Raw genomic sequence first — 19283 nt, forward strand, 5'->3', positions numbered from 1 at the left:
GGGATCCCAGATGTTTCGCTAATGAGTTAGAAACCATAGATTTCACCATCATGTTGCCTTACATATTATCTGTTGCTTTAAATATGTACTCCTATATCCTACCTGTGCTTTATGTTGTTCAATGGAAGTCCTAGAATTGATTATGTTCTGTTTCAGCAATTCCTCAACCCCATATTAGATCCTTGCTAATACTATATCTTTGTAAACTTATATTCTTTTACCCCATGACATTGTTTATGGAAATGTTCTTGACACTGTATGGAAATGCCTGGCCTTGTCCTTGACACTAATTGCACTAATCTCACACTATGTAATCGCCTTGAGTCTCAGTGAGAAAGGCAGAATATAAATAACATAAATAAATAAATAAAATTATAGTATACCCTAAGCTCCTGAGAGGACAGGGGAGATAAAAATGGAATGAATGAGTTAATAAATGTAGTTTTTAAGGAAAATAATCCACCATGTCAACAGAGAAAAGTTTAAACAAAGGCGTTTTAAAACATCAGTCTCAGGACGCAATACATGTGGCCACAGAAAACCATGGCATTCAGAGGGTTTGATCTGGACTAAACTGGAAATTTCTACCAGTTTCCTATTTTCCACACCGCGCCACCCCACGCCATTCCTCAGGGTCACCTTCCCTATGCCCCAGGAGTGGCAATGTGTGGAGATCCGTGGGCTGCGGTGGGAGGAGGGTGGCAGGAAAGTTCCTCCTCGCCACTGGACATTTTAATTTGGATCCAACTCAGCGTGTTAAAAAATGCAGTGAATCTAATGCCTAGACCAGACCTTAGCTGAGGGTGTGCAAAACCCATCGAGGCAATAGAGAAGCTTGACTCAACAGGATTTACTGACTTGGCCCCCTTGCCTCATTAAGGCAGAGTGCGGTGTGCACACCTTCCTACCTGCTGTCAACATGTGGGGCAGCCCCACAGGCCGCTGGATAGCATTCCAGTCTGTGTACGTGGAGGGGCATTAACATATTTCACCTCAGGCATAACAGGCCTGGCCTAGTCCAAATCGTACTCTAGGAAGGCTTTGGGCCTAGGTTAGCTCTCCCCAGCAGGCCAAGAGTTGCCAGGCAACCCTGAAGGCTTCAATGGCGGGAGGTGCGTTCATCCTCTTCTTTCTCCAGCTCATAGGCTGGCCGGTAGCATTTCCGCCCGCGGGCATCCGTGTAGTGCAGGGCCGGGTTCTTCTGTGTGTTGCTCATGCTGCCCAGCGAAGTGTAGCTGCCAAAATTGGGGGAAGAAAGAAACAGAGGAGGTCACTAACCCACATGGAAATCTCTTTGGTATGCTGGTCAGCAAAGGTGTTATTTTCAGGGAGGACTGAGCATCATCTGTCACTTTGTTATCTGGCCCTTCCTGTAGAGAGCCCATTTTTCTCTTCACAATAATCTAGTGAGGTAGGCTAGGCTGAGAGAGATTGAAGCCCTCCAGCAAGTTTCACAGTAGAGTTTGAATATGAATCCAGATCTCACCAGTCCTACTGCAATAATATCCTAACCACTACATGACACTACCTCTCCCACTTTATAAATTTATCTCGCCTAAGCTTTGATCTAGAGTATTTGACTGTGGAGATGTACGTTCAATTCTCTGCTCAGATCCAGTAATTCAGTGGATGACATTTGGCCCACTCACAATCTCTCAACCAAACCTACCTTACAGGGCTGTTGTGAAGATTTAAAACACTGGGTCTACTGTGCTGGGGTGGATGGAATATTGGACCTGAAACTGGGTCCAAGACCATGCTCAAGTAAGAAGCTCACTGAGTGCCCAGTCATGACCTCTCAAGTCTAGCCTACCTTACAAGGTTGTCATGTAGACAACACATTGGGATAATCTCTTATATGATGCTCTCAGCTGCTTAAGAAAAAGACGGGGATACAAAATATGACTTTTCACAATTAGGACTGCCAAGTTTTAGTCAATTAACTGAACAATTTTTAATGATTAGATCTGCATACGAATTCTAAAGATAAAATATGCTTAATTTGTTTTTACTTTACACACACATGTGTGAACTTAGGCAATCATCCCAAATGAATCATCCCCCATTCTTTTTTATACAGAAGAGGCATTCCCTTCTTTGAAAAGGGACACCTCTTCCATGTGACAAAGGTAGAATGCCTCTTCTAAGGAACTGCCCATCGCTTGCATATTTACATTTAAGTCAAAAATAGTAAACTTTTCTTTTTAAAAAGAAAAGATTAATTTGGGGCACCTTTTTAATGGAACAAAAGATTTTTAATTGGTTCACCTAAATGATTGATTAGATACTGCTGCCTTAATCATCTCCTGGCTTCTCACACGCTTTGAAAAGTCCCATTGGCGCTCTTACCCTTTGTCATAAAGGATGCAGTAGGGGAGATACAGGGTACGTAAGAACTTCCAGATATCCCGGTATGTCCAATCCTGGGGGGGGGGGGAGGGGAATGACCAGAAAAAGAGAAAAATGTTCTCAGCAGGGCTAGGTGTACTTTGTGCTCCCCTCCCCACCATTCAAACACTGAGATAACCCAAACTCCCGAACACTGGGCATTATTACCTTTGCAAATTAAATGGATTTGCCTGCATTTGCATATACCCCCTGCTGTTTAAGGTTTTGTCACGCTCCAAACTTTTAATACTGCAGTTTTAGATTTTTTTTTTTAACCAATCTTTTCTGCTTTGTACTTTGTGAGATGCCCTGTTTGCCTTTCGTATCGCAGAAAGGCGGGAGATAAATCTTCAGCTAAATAAATGCAATGCTGGCTGTCGCCCCCAGGGAAAGACAAGGAGTTTTGTGAGGGGACAGCAGCCGGACATCTTATTTCGTTTTCTTCCTCAGCCGAAGGAAACTGCCTGTTGTGGAGTCACAACTGATGGCTGACCAGTCCTTTCTTCCAGGGAGTGAGGGTTGATAGACCAGTTGAGCTTTTACAAACGGAGGTTAATGGTTAGGAGCAGGGGTCATTTCGTAGAAAAAGAGCTGGAGGAACTCATTAGCATAGCTCATTAGCATAGGCCACGCCCCTTGCCAGCACTGGAAGTGTGTCACTGGCATAACTGATTTGCATATGCCACACCCCCTGACATCACCTATCCTGGCTGTTTTGGACCCAATCCTGGACATTCAGGGCCAAAATTGGGCCCAAAATGGCAAAAAGAGGCTGAAATTAGTTGAAAAGGGGCTCAAAATGGTCAGGAGCAGGCCGCTGCTGAGTGGGAGAGTGATCCACCACCCATCAGAGGCCCGATCTGGGCCGTTTCGGTCCCAATCCAGGCCGAAACGGGCCCCAAATGGCCGAGAGTCAGGTGGGCGGGGCCACCTGACATGTGATCTCTTTGGGGAACTGCTGGAACTGTGTTCCGGCGCGTTCCCCCTCGAAATGAGCCCTGGTTAGGAGACAGCCTCGATTGCTGGGAATCTCTCTGCATTTTGAAATGAAATGGCCATCAGAGATTGGGGAAGTGACCACTTCTCCAGCTGAGCTGAGAAGGCAGAAACTCGTATCCGCTGAGTCGATTCTTGTCTCCTGGCCCAGCTAGAGGCGCAAGCCAAACAGCAAGAACCAAATGGCTTTTGGCCCTTAGTCTGGGGCCCACGGACTGTGGGAATCAGTCTGGCAGGCCAAGACTGGCCCAGATAGTTTGGTGTTTTCTTCACTGTTTTTTGTTGTTGTTGTTCAAACAGCTTCTTTGTTTGGAATTTTCTCTAAAACGTGTAGATGACTGGGGAAGGCGATGGCAAACCACCCTGTAAAAAAGTCTGCCAAGAAAACGTCGTGATGCGACGTCCCTCCATGGGTCAGTAATGACTCGGCGCTTGCACAGGGGACCTTTACCTCTTTTTTTTAATAGGAAGAGACAGCATCAGGCCGCTGGGAAGACAGGAAGAAAGAAACTACAAACTGGCTGAAAACACCTCTCATTCTGGGGTTATGGTGTGAGGCGGCCTCGGTCTCACAAACCATTTCACCAACTCTACTCACCTGCTGCATGGCACTACTTTGGGGGTTCACCACCTCTAGCTTTGCCACGCGGAAGTCAGCGAACACTGAAGCCCCTTCAATATAACACTCAACACCCATCACAGCCCACAAAAGACCTTTCTTCCCATCACCATCCCTCAATGTCTCCCCACCTACCAGGAGAGGGTTGACACGCATGTACGGGGGCCAGTCAGGGTCGGTCATGTGGAAGGGCATCAAGGTACAGGAGTACGGGTCTGTCCGCCGGGTGCCCATCAGCACAGCTTCCAGCTCCGGCTGCTGCAGCTTCAGGTCGGCCAGGGCCTGCCTAATGTTCCCGTGGACCTCACAGACGTGAAGGTTATACCTGTGGGGGGCATAAGAGCATGTCAGGAGATGGGACTTGGGAGTACAAACCAGAAACCTGATGGCCTGTGAGTGATTTCCATAGGTTAAACATTACCCTCCAGGAGACGGAGGGAATAGGAGACAAACAGCCCCTGTAATTGGCTGGTAGTACTGAGCCCCTGGATTGGTAGGCAGTATGCAGCCTCTGGATTGGCCAGGCCCACTATAAAAATGCTCGGAATCCGGCCCTCTGTCTTTGCCTGGTTAACAGAACGGTCAACTCTGCTTGCTCTATTTCAGTCTTCCTCTTCAGCCACTTACTTTAGGGACTCTGGGACCGGAGCACAGGCTGCTCCCCCCACCCTCAGGGCAGCTAACAGCATCATATATGTGTAACACTGACTCCAAAGCATCTTGGAAATTGTATTTTATTGAAGGCAGCCAATTGTTTAAAATTTTAGTTTTCTTTTTGCTAACCGAGCGATTTCCTAGCCCTCTGGATCAAGCCAACCGCTCGTACCGCTCAGCCGTGACTTTGATGAACTGCTCCATCTCGGGAAACGGGGAGACGGTGCAAATATGCAGAGCCCAAAGCTTCTCCGTCCTTTCTGGGTACCGCCTGCAGGGGAGACGCAAAGCCATTTAAGCATCAAGCAACATGTTGTTAAAGCCCAGATGTCGTTAACAGGAACATTCCCGTTTTCTGATGTTTTAAAAAATGAATACTCTTCCCCTCCCCTCCAAAGGGCTCCCAGAGCTGCTGACACTGGAATAAAAACAACATTAAAACAAAAACATTTTTGTGACAAATCAATGGAGGGGGTGGAATCCAGAAAGAAGTGAAGAGACAGCTCGGCCAAAAGCATTCTGGAAAATGCGGTGTCTGTATGAAATAACAACAAGTGTGCTTATATACTGCTCTTCTAGATAGATTAGTGCCCCACTCAGTGTGGTGAACAAAGCTAGTGTTGTTATCCCCACAATACAGCTGGGGAGGAGTGGCTGACCCAAGGCCACCAGCTGAGCTCATGGCAGGAGTGGGATTCAAACCAACACTGGGGAGGGGCAACAGTGTCTCCCATGGTATAGAGTGCAGAAATAGGGGTGAAGGGGGACACCCACATAAAGACCCTGCTCCTGGTGATGGCAAAGCTACCGTTCAATGAAGGAAAACTCCAAACCTTGAGGATGCTGGCAGATAACAGGGGAGCAGGCAGCCCTTCAAACGCCCCAGCCGTACACTGCTAAAGGCTTTATATACTGAGACCAGCAAACATGAACTGAGCCTATAAATTAAGTAGTTAAGAGTCAAGTAGCACCTTTAAGACTAACCCACTTTATTGTAGCATAAGTTTTCGAGAACCACAGCTCTCTTCATCAGATGACGAAGAGAGCTGTGGTTCTCGAAAACTTATGCTACAATAAAGTGGGTTAGCCTTAAAGGAGCTACTGGACTCTTTGCTATTTTGCGACTACAGACTAACACGGCTAACTCCTCTGGATCTAATTTCAACTGGGAGTCATGGTTTTATCACAGGTGTTACGCGCATAGCATTTTGTCTCCCCTGCCTTCTGAAGTTTAGCAGGTGGCTACACAGAGCGGACCTTTTCCTGCCCCCTTCTTTAGAAGATTTGCCTCGCACTTTCTCCATTAGTTTCCCACAGAACCATTCATCTCCCAACACACAGAACATACAGGTAGTGGTTACACAACACACTGCGGCTCACAGTATCAGCCGCAAAAACATAACCAAATCCGTTCTTATTAAAAGTGAGGAGCGCTATTCAAAACCTTTATAAGGGCATAAGAGCAGCCCCGCTGGATCATGCCTGTGGCCCACCCAATCCAGCATTCCGTTTCCCATTGGTGTGAACCTGGCGGGCCTAGAAGCTGGGCATGGAGACCAAAGCTTCCCCCCTGTTGTTGCCACCCAGATACATTGAATATGGAGGATTGGTACAGCCACCATGACTAACGCCCATCAATGAAATTGTCCTTGGAGATGTATTGTCAAAGGCTTTCACGGCTGGAGAACGATGGTTGTTGTGGATTTTCCGGGCTGTAAAGCCGTGGCACTGAGAGATCTCTGTCTTTTGGTGCTACACCTCTGAAGATGCCAGTCACAGCTGCTGGCGAAACGTCAGGAACTACAATGCCAAGACCACGGCGATACAGCCCGGAAAATCCACAACAACCATTGTCCTTGGAGAATTTGTCTTTTAAAGCTGTCTAAGTTAGTGCCCGCCACAGCAACCGGAAGCAGTGAATGCCACACAAGTGAATTGCTCATCCAGGGAAGAAACCTTTCCTTTCCTCTGCCCTGGATTTACTGTCTGGATATTGTGCAATCCAATGCAGAGTTACTCCATCCAAAGCCCTTTACACTCGAGTAACTCTGCACCTCAATTCCTGCCCCTAAACCTCACCTCTGATGCCGTAATGTAAATTTAGCTTCCATGGTTATATTTTTTTTCTAAATCAGATGCATTGGAAAAGTTGCCGGTGCCATATTTTGTTCAACAGAGCAGGGCATGTTTCAGACTTAAATAGCTCTTCACCCGGTCCAGCTATGAGGCTTCTCTGCAAAGAACCTTGGAAATGTGGGGTTTGGCAACCAGAAGCAAAGCTCTTCCCCCTGCCCGATGCACTTATAGTGCAACCCTAAGAAGAGTTACTCCAGTATAAGCCCTTAGAAGTCAATGGCCTTAGACTGGAGCAACTCTGCTTAAGATTACACTGGTAGTAAACTACCCAGTTCAGGCTTCATGTACTTCACTTCTGCAGTGATTCCGCACACGTTGGATAATGCACTTCCATTCCTCTTTATAGATCATTTGGAATGGATTTATTCATGTGCGGAACAAAAAATCCACTTCAAACGATTGATAAAGTGCATTGAAAGTGCATTATCCAATGTGTGCGGAATCAGCCAGAGAGTCACACTTACTGAAAATGTAGAATTCTTTTCATGTAGGGTTAAGGGAGCTTGGCGAGAAAGCCGAGGCTTGTCGAAAAATCTATTGCATTCGTGCCATCATACGCGATTCACATATTTGAAACGGAGGTGGAAAATGACTAGGGTACATTCGATTTTATAGGCAAATTAAGTTAGAAACCTAGCGTTCAATACAAGTATATTTGTATGCTAGATGTGTTTATTCTGCTTTGCTAAAATAAAAATTTAAAGGGGGGGATCTCAGGATGGCATACTTGGGTCTCTACTCCTTTATTTTATCCCCTTCCCCCAAATCCTGTGAGGTAGGTTAGGCTGAGACAGAGAGAGTGACTAGTCTAAATGCAGAGGAGTTAGCCGTGTTAGTCTGTGGTAGCAAAATCAAAAAGAGTCCAGTAGCACCTTTAAGACTAACCAATTTTATTGTAGCATAAGCTTTCGAGAATCAAGTTCTCTTCGTCAGATGCATGGTACAGAAACTGGTCAAATATAGAAGAGGAGGGGGGAGGAGGGGAGGAGAGAGAAGATGCAATTAGGGGGGGATGTTTACCAAAAGGAGATGTTTACATTTACTAACAAAGGAATGTTTTGGTTGCATCCTCCCTCTCCCCCCCTAACTGCATCTTCTCTCTCCTCCCCTCCCCCCCCCTTCTATATTTGACCAGTTTCTGTACCATGCATCTGACGAAGAGAACTTGATTCTCGAAAGCTTATGCTACAATAAAATTGGTTAGTCTTAAAGGTGCTACTGGACTCTTTTTGATTTGACTAGTCTAAAGTAATCCAATGAGCAAGGACCTGAATACAAGATTTGATGTTCTATGCCGCAATGGCAGACAGAGCATGGTGGGGGGAAGGACTATTGTAGGCCTGTAGGCTCAGGAAGAAATGAGACGCTACTTTCCTCTTGTGGATACATTTTCACATTTTTTTCACAGCAATAAGCACTGGAAACTTGTGCCTCTCTTTTAAAATAACCAACACCAAGATTTATTTGTTCACTATATTGAGGGTCTGCCTTTCTCACAGAACGCTCAAGCCAGATTCTCAAGTTTCTGTGAAAATCCTTGTTGATCTCTAAGGTGCCGCTGGACTCAAATCCTGCTGTGGAAACAACCACGTTCTGGACTGCAACTGCTCTCCCGGAAATATTTCTGGACCCGATTTTTTAATGTACATTAATTGTATCAGTGTAAGCCAATACGATCAACAGCAAAGGGAGGAGATAGAGACAGCACCTTTGTACAGCAGCATGGAAGAGATGCAAAAGGGCGGTGCAGTCTTTCCCACCGTTGAACCCGATGCAAAGTTTCGACAGGGGGTACCGATCCAGGGCTTCCTCAACGGTCTGGACCGCTGCTGCCACCTTCTGGCCAAGAGGGGAACCTGCAAAGAGAAGCAAGGCAACAGGGTGAAAAACCTGGAGTTTGCGGGGAGGTCCATATAGAAGGAAGCGAACAGATTCTTTTACTATCCACCCCATAAGAGTCTTATCACCCTATGGCACAGTGGGTTGTTTTAACAGTGGCCATCAAGACATCAAAAATGAACAAAGGGGGTCAGGAATTAGGCTTAGTAGCAGAGCGCATGCCTTACAGTCCCATGGTCCCATGTTTAAGCTGTAGCATCTCCTCGCACCAGTATCTTGGGATGCAGGGCTACAATACTGGACAGCCACTGCTCGGTCAAAGTAGACTATATTGAGCTGCATGGAGTAACTGGGCGATCTGGTATTATTCAGAGAGGGAAAGAATGTGGCTGAGTGGTAGAGCACACGGCTTGCTCGCAGAAGGCTGCAAGTTAGATCCTGGTCATAGGAATTACCCATCTTGGTCTAAGAGCCCCCTATCAGTCAGAACTGACAATACAAAGCTCGATGAGTTAATGGTCTGATATAAAGGCTGCTTCTCATGTGATTGGCTTAGATCTACGGCTCTATTTCATGCCGAGGGTTCCAAGTTGTATCCTTGGAATCTCCAGCTAAAGGTTCCCAGGTACAATACAGTAACTCTATAATAGGAGCCCCGTGGCGCAGAGTGGTAAGCGGCAGTACTGCAGTCCAAGCTCTGCTCACGACCTGAGTTCAATCCTGGCAGAAGCCGGGTTCAGGTAGCCGGCTCAAGGTTAACTCAGCCTTCCATCCTTCCGAGGTTGGTAAAATGAGTACCCAGTTTCCTGGGGGGTAAGGCGTAGATGACTGGGGAAGGCAATGGCAAACCACCCCGTAACAAAAAGTCTTCCAAGAAAACATTGTGATGCGACGTCCTCCCATGGTCAGTAATGACTTGGTACTTGCACAGGGGACTGTCTTTATAGCCCTACCCAAAGCTGGTTTTCCAGCCAAGCTACGCAAGAGATTGCTTGGAGTGGTATAATGAAGGTGTCAATATACTGCAGGGAATCAGCTAATTCTTGGTCATTACCAGGCCCAGAGCTGACTGGCATCACTGGACTGGCTAGCGGCAGCACTGCCCCAGGAGGAAATGGTGGTACCTTGCTTGGGGCAGCAAAGTACTCTGAACTGGCCAAGACTTACCGGACTCAGCAAGCGCATACACATCCATGGCTGCTCGGGAGACAGGATCGGATACTAAAGGCACCACTGTGCCCTCGGGCAGGTTTTCCATCAAGAAAGCGTAGGCCTCCTTTAGGTGACTCTCCGACTCAGAGTCCAAGGTGAGTTTGACACGGAAGTAGTTGTTGACCCAATCCGGGTAGGAGCCTAGGCTCGTGTGACGTTTGAAGAGGCCATAGGCACGGTCAAGTATGGGGGCAATTTGGGTCTCGTCAACGTTCACATAGATCTCCCGGGAATGGAACTGGGTCTGCTCGTTGTGGAAGAGGTGGCCGAGACCCTCGAGGGCCCGCTCCATCAACGATGGAATGCCTGGGAAGACGTAGACGTTACGGACACTTATCAGGGGGTATTTGAAGACGTGGCCTTTCTTGTCGATGCCGTAGTTGAGGAGCGAGGATTTGGGGACACGAGCCAGTTTCATCTCGGGACACTCGGTGTCTGTCTTGGCAAAAAACTTCTTCACCAGGTCAACGATCTCCGGGTGGGGGAAGACTTTCTCCCCAAATGCCTGAGCCACCGCCTCAAAAGTGACATCGTCATGGGTGGGGCCGATCCCACCCGATGTCAGGACGTAGGTGAACTTGCGGGAAAAAGAAGAGATCTCGGTGGCGATGGCATCCACTTCATCAGGGACCACGGAGATCTTGGCCACTTTCACACCTAGTGAGCGAAGTTTCTTGCACATGAAGAACGAATTTGTGTCTTGGATGTATCCCTGTCGAAACACAGAGCTATCATTGCTGCTCAAATCCTACAACTTTACATAGGCTGCACAAATCTGTGTACATGTTCATCTTCTGCCGTCCTTGTTCTATCTTTTACCATACAGAGGTAGAAGAAGACCTCTTCTTCCCCACCCTCCCACCCTTATTCCTGGATGTCTGCCTCTGCTTCACCCTGGACTCTCCGGTTTCTCCAGACCCCCACCTTTTCAAACTTCTGCTCATAAGGACTAGAAACTTTTTATTAAAAAGTGTCAACTAGAATGAATCCCATAATTTCAATATTTTGCTCTGGACCATCTTTTCAACTAAGTTCAGAAAAACTGATTTAATCTCAAAATGATTACTAGCCTGCTGGGCCACGTTATTTGTACTTGAGAAACAAAAATCCCAGCTCTCATCCAAGTTCCAAACAGGAAAAATCCTGCCTGATCACCTAGAAGGAACTGCAACTCGCCAGAGGCGAGCTGCTGTTGACTGCTCATCCATTCCACAAGGCAATCTAGTTTAACTTGTTTCAAATATTATATTCTGCCTTTCCATAGTGCAGCCTATGAGGTGGATGAATATACATTAAAATGGAGCCCTAAATAAAAATATATTATCTTGCTAAATAACAAGTAAAACAGTCACAAGAGCACACAAATAAGAAACAGTGCCAGGGTGACCTTCAAGTGAAATAAATGTAAAGCTCTTTCTAATAAACACTTGGCACCCAAATGACACAGAATATGTGCCAAGCAAATGTATGTAAGAACATAAAGAGGAGCCCTGCTGGATCAGAACTTGGGGCCATCCAGAATAATATCCTATTTACTGTAGTTGCTAATGAAATGCTCCTAGAAATCTCACAAGCAGGTCAGAGGGTCCAAAGCCCTTTCCCCATTGCTGCCCCTCCATTCGCTCCTGGTTTTCAGAGGTACACTGCCTTTGAACCTGGAAGCTCCATTTAGACAGCATGGATATCGGTAGATCAATCCCCCTCCATTAATGTGGCTCATCATCCAGGCTAGCCTGATCTCATCAGATCTCAGAAGATAACCAGGGTCAGCCTTGGTTGGTAATTGGATGGGAGGCCTCCAACGAAGATCAGGGTTGCAGAGGCAGGTGACGGCAAGCCACCTCTGTTAATCTCTTGCCTTAAAAACCCCACCAAGGGTTGCCATAAATCAGCTACGTCTTGACGGCACTTTTCACCATCACCAATTTGGCTGTTACATTTTAAAGGTAGTAGTAGTAATAACAACAGCAGCAGCAACATTCGATTTATAGACCGCCCTTCAGGATGATTTAACACCAACTCAGAGCAGTTTACAAAGTATGTTACTGTTATCCCCAGAACAAAACACCCTCTGAGGTGGGTGGGGCTGAGAGAGCTCTGAGAGAGCTGTGACTGACCCCAGGTCACCCAGCTGGCTTCAAGTGGAGGAGTGGAGAATCAAACCCGGTTCTCCAGATTAGAGTCCTGCGCTCTTAACAACTACACCACACTGGCGTAGCCATCTCTACACTTTGTGGCAGGGAGTTCCATAAGTCTATTACCTGTTGTGCAAAGGAAGACTTCCTTTCACCCATCCTGAATCTACTGTCTGTCAACTTCGTTTGGAGAATAAGAAAGTAAAATGAAAAGAGGCTAGGAAGGGTGTTCCATACTCCGGGCACCACCACCAAGTTGGCCCTGCCTCAGTAGCCACCAGCCCAACCTCAGTAAATAGGCTTAAGGAAGACTCCATCAGACGTTTTGATTAAAATTGGGTATCGTTTTACTCGCCAACACTTGCCTTTCCGATTGCACAAAGAAGCAAATTGGAAGCTAGCGACCATCAAGAGCAGCCCTCTTGGTTCAGATCTCTGGCCCATCTAATCCAGCAATCTGTTTCACCCAGTCACCAACCAGATACTCCCACCCAAAGCCTAGGAGGAGGCCATAGAAGCCAGAGCCGCCTCCTGCGGCTGTTCTCAAACAACTTGTTTTCAGAGGTACAGTGCCTCTGAACATGCAGGTTCTACGTTATCATGGCTAACAGCCCCTTATGAACCTCTCCGCCATTAATTTATCTAATTCCCTTTTATATCCCACAAAACTAAGGGCCATCAAGTCAATTAAAATATTTGTGCGATGCAGTAATTCCGTTGGTTTGTCCTAAATCAATGGTCCATCAACTTTGCTGGGCACATCTAGTCTTCTGGGAGAGAGAGGAAAAAGCGAGAGCCACGTGCACCACCCTGAGGTGCTCAGAGGAAAATGTACAATCCATCCCAGAACTAGGGTGCATAGAACCCATCGCTGACCCAAGGGTCATCTAGTCCAACCCCCTGCACAATGCAGGAAATTCACAGCTACCCCACCACTGCCCCAGTGACCCCTGCTCTATGCCCAGTGGAAGGCAAAAAACTCCAGGATCCCTGGCCAGTCTAGCTTGGAGGAAAATCCCTTCCTGACCCCAAAGTGGCATCTGCATTACCCTGGGCATATAAGAAAGGGCCACGAGATCCCATCCCTTCATGCGCTCCTTTTTTGATCTGTGAGCATTCATATTAAGTCAGGGAATCATCGCAGTGGTCAGGTGACCATCTAGCCTGGGTCCAGGATTCCTGGCCTGGAGGAAAATGCCTTCCTGACCCCAGTGGTGGTTGGCATTACCCTAGGTACGTAAGGGCCACGACAGCCTAGCGCCAGCGCTCCCTCTCCCAATTTGCCTAAATTCACACTGAGACAGACGCCCTCGGCAGTACCTTCAAGATCTCATCTCCAATAACGATGATCCCGGCTGTCACGGATCCATCCGAGGAACCTGCATCACGCCCGGCACCGATGCTGTTGCTCTGCACCGCCATGGCTTGGAGATGCCTGCTCCCCCGTCTTGCACACAGAACGCCCCTGCACACGCCAAGGGTCCGGTGCATCAGCGTCGGGCAACCGGAGCTTAAGCGCTCTAGACACAACACTGGGAAAGCCCCATGGCTGGGGAAAAATCACAGACATTCTTGTTGGGACAGGGCAGCCCTAAGCATGTTAACGCAGAAGGTTTTTTTTAAAAGGTGGTAAACAGGTCCACAAAACCCAGAAAAAATTATTTATTATTTTATTTATGTCATTTATAGTCCACCTTTCTCACTGAGACTCAAGGCAGATTACATAGTGTGAGATTACTACAGTCAGTAGTATCAAGGGCATTTCAATAAACAATCCCATAGGGTAAATAAATGCAAGTTTACAAAGACATAACATTAGCAAAAATCCAATACAGAGTTGAAGAAATGCTGAAACAGAGCATAAGCAATTCTAAGACTGACTTTAGACAACAAAGAACTACCCAGTAGGATCGTACCTGTTAAAACAGGTAGTACATAGGAGCACACACTTAAAGCTACGTATAACTTCCTCCTGATGACTTAACATTGTGCAAGCTTTCTGTAGAAAGTTTGCACAATGTTAAGTATGATCCGCATCAGCTTCAATTAAAGGGGCAACGTGATTTTGTTTCTTAAGTGTCATCGAAAGCAACAGCGAATGGTGGTGACAGAGCAGGTTCGGTATGCACAGCGTCTTTTTAGTAAAATATTAAGTACAGTGTACAATTGTTGCTGTTGTAACTTACAAGATGAGTATCTTTGGACATGACCAATTATTCAGTCCTTTGGGGAGTAAGTCATTATTCATATTGAGTTAGTATTAAAATACTCATTTATTTTTGAGGATGTTTATATATTTTTTGCCTGTCTCATGGAACCTAACCAAAGGAAATGGACCCGTTACAGTTGCTAAAAGTCTTATATTACAGCACTGGAAAGACAAAAGCCCAATTGCCATAACTCATTGGACTGAGGACCTTTATAAGGTTATCACATTTGAAAGTATTGCCTATAGACAACAACTGCATATGGACTTATTTTTAGATATTTGGAGACCTTTTATAGAAGTTTATGTAGAGATTCACCAGCAAGGTTTTGAGGTTTTTTGTTGTATGTTTTTGCCTTCCTTCTTTTTTTTGCTTTGCACAAATAAATAATTTTTAAAACAACAACAACAACAACTGTGCTTGTATATCACTCTTCTAGACAGATTAGTGCCTCACCCAGAGCGGTGAACAAATTAGTGTTATTATTATCCCCACAATACAGCTGGGGAGCTGGGGCTGAGAGAAGTGGCCTACCCAAGGCCACCTACTGAGCTTGTGTTAGTAGTGGGATTCGAACTAGTAGAGTGCTGATTTGCAGCCAAACCACTTAACCACTGTGCTACAGCAGCATGCACAGAATCCCATGTTCAGGCATGCTATCTCCAGGTTAAGGATCTTGGGGTGCCAATGTGAGGAAAGAAACTTTGCTCTTCCTGATGCTTGGGACAACAGCTGCCATTCAGCTCAACTGATGATGCAGCTTAGTATGCGGCAGCTTTATATGTTCAGTGGTGCGTGCTCCCTTGCCAGTATATTCAGGATTGCAGTTTGGAACTTTTTCAAGCTGAGGTTCAGCATCCTGTCTCTTACCAGCTCGTCCCCTGGAAACATACTGGACTACCCAGTATGCAGGATCCAGAACCACAGTGTGGAACCATATATGGCTCTTTGAGAAAGAAATCTTTAAGGGAAGGTCTGTTGGAGATATAGGCAGGATGCTAGAATAATGAGTTTGCGACAGAAATGGCAGACAGCTATGAGACTCAAGAGTATAGGTGTGTATATATACATATGTATTTTAAATTTTTGGATGTTTATAATTTATAATTTTAAATTGTATGAATTGTTAGATGTATTTTAAATCTGTATGTAAATTGTAATCCGCCCTGAGCCTGCTGGCGTGGGGAGGGCGGAATATAAATCTAATAAATTAAATTAAATTAAGATAGTAAAGAGTCCAATAGCACCTTTAAGACTAACCAATTTTATTGTAGCATAAGCTTTCAAGAACCACAGCTCTCTTTGTCACATGCATCTGACGAAGAGAGCTGTGGTTCTCGAAACTTATGCTACAATAAAGTTGGTTATTCTTAAAGATGCTGTTGGACTCTTTACTATTTTGCGACTACAGACTAACATGGCTAACGCTGGATCTATGAGACTCAAGGGCTTCTTAGAGCTGCTTTACAGAAAGCGACATGCAAGAGGGAAATAGTTGTCAGTAATCCAAGAACAAGTCATATGAAGATTTATGCCAGTGAACAAAAACAGCAGCACAAGGTGTATCTTTGTTTCTTGTAGCTTCCATCACAACCCATCTGCTAGTCCTCAATATATGTATTATATTTAAATCCTGTCTTCTCTACATTAGGGAACCCCATCCAGGCACTGACCCAAGGGGGCCGTATCATGAACCCTCCAGCCACAGTCCGGGACATCAGAGCCTCACAAAAAAGGTCAAAGCATCAGAAAGGATTCCATCTAATGTGCTTTGGTGGTGGTGGTGGGGAGTCACCCATAGAGATAGACTTAGCAGATCACCTACTTGGGCAGGCAATAAGGGGGGGGGGGGAAGTGGCTGACCCCTTACACCTGGGAGTTCACCCACTCTAACTCTTCTACCAGTTGCATCAACTCTTCCCGGCCAAGGAATTCAGGAAGACTGGATTTCAAAGTATGCCACAGGACCTTCCCCACCCACTCCTCCGCCAGCCAAGAACCAAAGAACGCTGGAATTACCAATGACTCAGAACCACAGTCCTGGCTTGCTCCTGTGCCTTCAAGAGAGCTTTGAGAGGTAGACGGCAGCTTCTCCCAGCATGGAGCAAAATTAAGGTTGCCAATCTCCAAGAAGGACCTGGAGATTTGGAATAATAACTGATCTCCAGACAAGAGATCAGTTCCCCCAGAGAACATGGTTGCTATGGAAGGTGGACTGACTCTGTGGCATTATATCCCTGCTGAGATCTCTCCCCTCTCCGAACTCCGCCACCCCCAATCTCCAGGAATTATCCAACCCAGTGTTGGCAACCCTAAACAAAACACAATTAACCCCACTAAATTTATGTCAAAGGCACGGCTGCGCGGCATGGAGGGGGGAGCTCATACGTTGGCAATCTGTTTCCCAGCCAGGTATTTGTTAAAAACTAAGGCGGGGGGGGGGGGTAGCGTTGCCAACACTGAAGCCTGTTTGAATATATTTTGCTCTGATTACCTCCCACCTATTTAAATCTTATAGGGAGGTCACTCTTCAGGTCTTGAACGGAAAGGGAGGGCACTCTGCACGAGCTCAGAAGCACTCTCGTTTCTTATGATTTCAGATCCTTCAGGAGTAACTTATTGACATTCAAAATGTATCACGCAGCAGAGTTTTGCGAAGCCCAAATTCACACCAGGTTGTCTCCCCCCACCCCTCCCGGGTCCTTCTTCCTTCTCACTTACCTACAGTCCAAGCTCAGAGCGGCTGGAATCTCCACCCACTTTCTTTGCCATTGGCTTCTCCAACTCCCCCCTCCAGCCCTTCGCCTATTGGACAGTAAGAAAGGGGGTGGGGAAAGAAATGGCGGTTTTAAAAATCTGATTGGTCACGAGATTTCTTCCGTACTAGCCTGATTGCTCTTTGGCCAGGAGGACGATCCTGGGAAAACTACATTCCCCAGCAGCCTTTGCGGTATAATGCTGCGATCAAGACGCAGCAACGCTCGCAAAGATCTCCTACAGGTGCAATTTATAAGATTCGCTGAAACAGCCAGGCTAGCTCGTTTATTTTATGCATTTTAGTGGGGGCGGGGTTGTGTCTGCCCTTTATCACACCACAGTGTAAATGACAGCATACAACGCTGAATGCACTTCCATACAACTTCCGTCTCCCCATACGTAAACAGCCAGCATGTCAGGGGGAAAACCACACTGAGAAGCCTTCTTGACCTGCTATCTTTCTAAGTGCAGGGATTTTGTTGCACGGGAGAGCAGCTGTGTGAGCCAAGCAACTCAGGTTGCAATGAGGCAGCCCCCACTATTGCAGTGAAAACTTTTCCTTAGGGGTGTTAGGTGAATATGGCAACTAAACGTGGCATATAAAAAAAGAAGAGGGGGGGGTCGCACCAAATCAGAACGAAGAAGGAATAGCAATGGTGCAGGAAAAGAACTCTTTAATATTGAGCAACCCCTATGCATTTCAACTTAGCTTCATCAGGGGGCTCTACCAGTAAAACAATATATAAGAAACAATTAATGTAACGTGATAAAACACGTTAGATAAAACATTTATCTAAAAATGATAAAACACATTTTAAAAAACAACTAATATACAGAGCATTTGCAAAGAGCTATACACGATACATTTTTAGTATCTAGAAACCTACACCAACATTGACTTAAATATATTAACAAACCTTCCTTATTTTATAATCACAAAAGATGTTTTTAAAAGCTCTTTAAAAGCTAACATAGTAAAAACTTACTGACCTTCAGAATTCTTTTAGATGTCTATTTCTTTTGTGTACTTGTTGCAAAGTGGGAGGATAGGCGAGCTAGCCTCAGTTTTTATCTAGATTAGCGCCTGCCAGGCGTAGGGGGTTACTCAGTATTAAATTCTTTTCCTGCACCATTGCTGTTCCTGCTACGCTTAAAGCATAGTCATCGTTACGCTGAAGCAACATCTCCAAATATTTTGGTTTCCCACATACATGCCACACAGTCATTGCTGGTTCTGGAATCTGAGTGTGCAGGTTAATTTTTTAAATATATTAGAAGCTTTTGTGTGCAGGATAATATAATCAGGGGTTTCTCAGTAAGATGAGGGGGAAGATGATTTTCAGGTAAACCTGCCTTCTACTGAGTCAGACCATTGCTTTCAGGCTCAGTATTGTCTACTTTGACTGGGGTCTCCTGAGTTTTCTACACCACCTTGAGCAGATTAGACTACACTAAACCATGTTCCACTAGACTACCGCGTTATTTCTACATTGGGCTGCCCTTGAAGACAACCTGGAAACTTCCACTGGCACAAAATGGCAGTTATTGAGTTGGCCAAGTAGGTCTAAGTGGGCATTTGAGAACATTGGTTAAAGTTTTGTTTCTGGGCCTAACTCAAGGGACTGGTTTTGAGCTTTAAAGCCCTTTACAATATACTTATTAGACCACCTCTCCCCATATGAGCTCCCCTGAGTGCAGTTTGCTCCTCCCAAGTCGGCTTATTCCCTTTTTTAGGCACTTCAGGTCTGTGGCAGCTCAAATGAGGACTTTTTCCATGGTACCCTTAAGGAACGGGCTGCCTAATAAAGGAGAGGCTGTAACATCTTTGCTGTTTTTTCAAAAAAGTTGCAAACTGGAGCTTTTTGCCCAACCACTAGGATGCTTTATAATCCTTTGTTTTAACCCCGTTGATATTTGGTAATGATATTTTAGTCACATGGGTTAGGTTTTCAACAATTGATAACAATGGTTTTTACAGTTCCGCAGGGCCCGCAAGACGGAGCTCTTCCACCGAGCCTTTGACTAGGGGCCAGCTCTCTGTCCCCTCTTCTGACCGCCACACCCTCCTTTTGCAGCCACCCTGGAGTTACATCATGGCGGTACTCGTGGCTGTGGTGACTCTGTAGGGGCCAGATTTGTTTGGTGGTGCCTGGATTCTTATGCTGCTGATATAAAATTGTGTATCAATGTTGGTTTTTATACTATTTATGTTTTATATTTGTTGGAAGCCGTCCTCAGCCTGCTAGCGGGAAGGGCAGGGTATAAAATAAATAATGAAAACCAGTTTGAGTGATATGGAAAAGGAACTTGTAAATATCTTAATCCATCTATTACTGGATT

The 19283-nt window shown here is 45.8% G+C and overlaps 1 protein-coding gene across 2 annotated transcripts; it reads right to left on the reverse strand.

The window, feature by feature from the left end:
- Positions 1 to 475: 475 nt before the first annotated feature.
- FLAD1 (flavin adenine dinucleotide synthetase 1) lies at positions 476 to 17981 on the reverse strand. 2 transcript variants are annotated; one of them, XM_054978070.1, is made up of 9 exons: positions 17934 to 17976; positions 16908 to 16991; positions 13300 to 13528; positions 9800 to 10556; positions 8502 to 8649; positions 4830 to 4928; positions 4139 to 4328; positions 2350 to 2423; positions 476 to 1235 (listed from the first exon to the last, which is right to left on the reverse strand). In XM_054978070.1, the coding sequence occupies exons 3-9, from the start codon at positions 13468 to 13470 to the stop codon at positions 1100 to 1102; spliced, it is 1575 nt and encodes a 524-aa protein (XP_054834045.1). In that variant the 5' UTR covers positions 13471 to 13528; positions 16908 to 16991; positions 17934 to 17976; the 3' UTR covers positions 476 to 1099. The 2 variants fall into 2 exon arrangements, with proteins under 2 accessions (XP_054834045.1, XP_054834128.1); XM_054978153.1 differs by lacking the exon at positions 16908 to 16991 and having other exon boundaries at positions 17934 to 17981.
- Positions 17982 to 19283: the final 1302 nt, after the last annotated feature.

Source organism: Eublepharis macularius, chromosome 1 (genome assembly GCF_028583425.1).
Source record: "Eublepharis macularius isolate TG4126 chromosome 1, MPM_Emac_v1.0, whole genome shotgun sequence".
NCBI classification, from domain to species: Eukaryota; Metazoa; Chordata; class Lepidosauria; order Squamata; family Eublepharidae; genus Eublepharis; species Eublepharis macularius.

Excerpts from the sequence above, each read along its gene's own strand:
- FLAD1 (XM_054978153.1), bottom strand. The coding sequence starts at position 13,470 with ATGCACCGGACCCTTGGCGTGTGCAGGGGCGTTCTGTGTGCAAGACGG. Across the intron at positions 4,929-8,501 it reads TTCCATGCTGCTGTACAAAG|GCGGTACCCAGAAAGGACGG; the intron begins GTGCTGTCTCTA and ends TCTCCCCTGCAG. Across the intron at positions 2,424-4,138 it reads TGCGTGTCAACCCTCTCCTG|GATTGGACATACCGGGATAT; the intron begins GTAGGTGGGGAG and ends CCCCCCCCCCAG.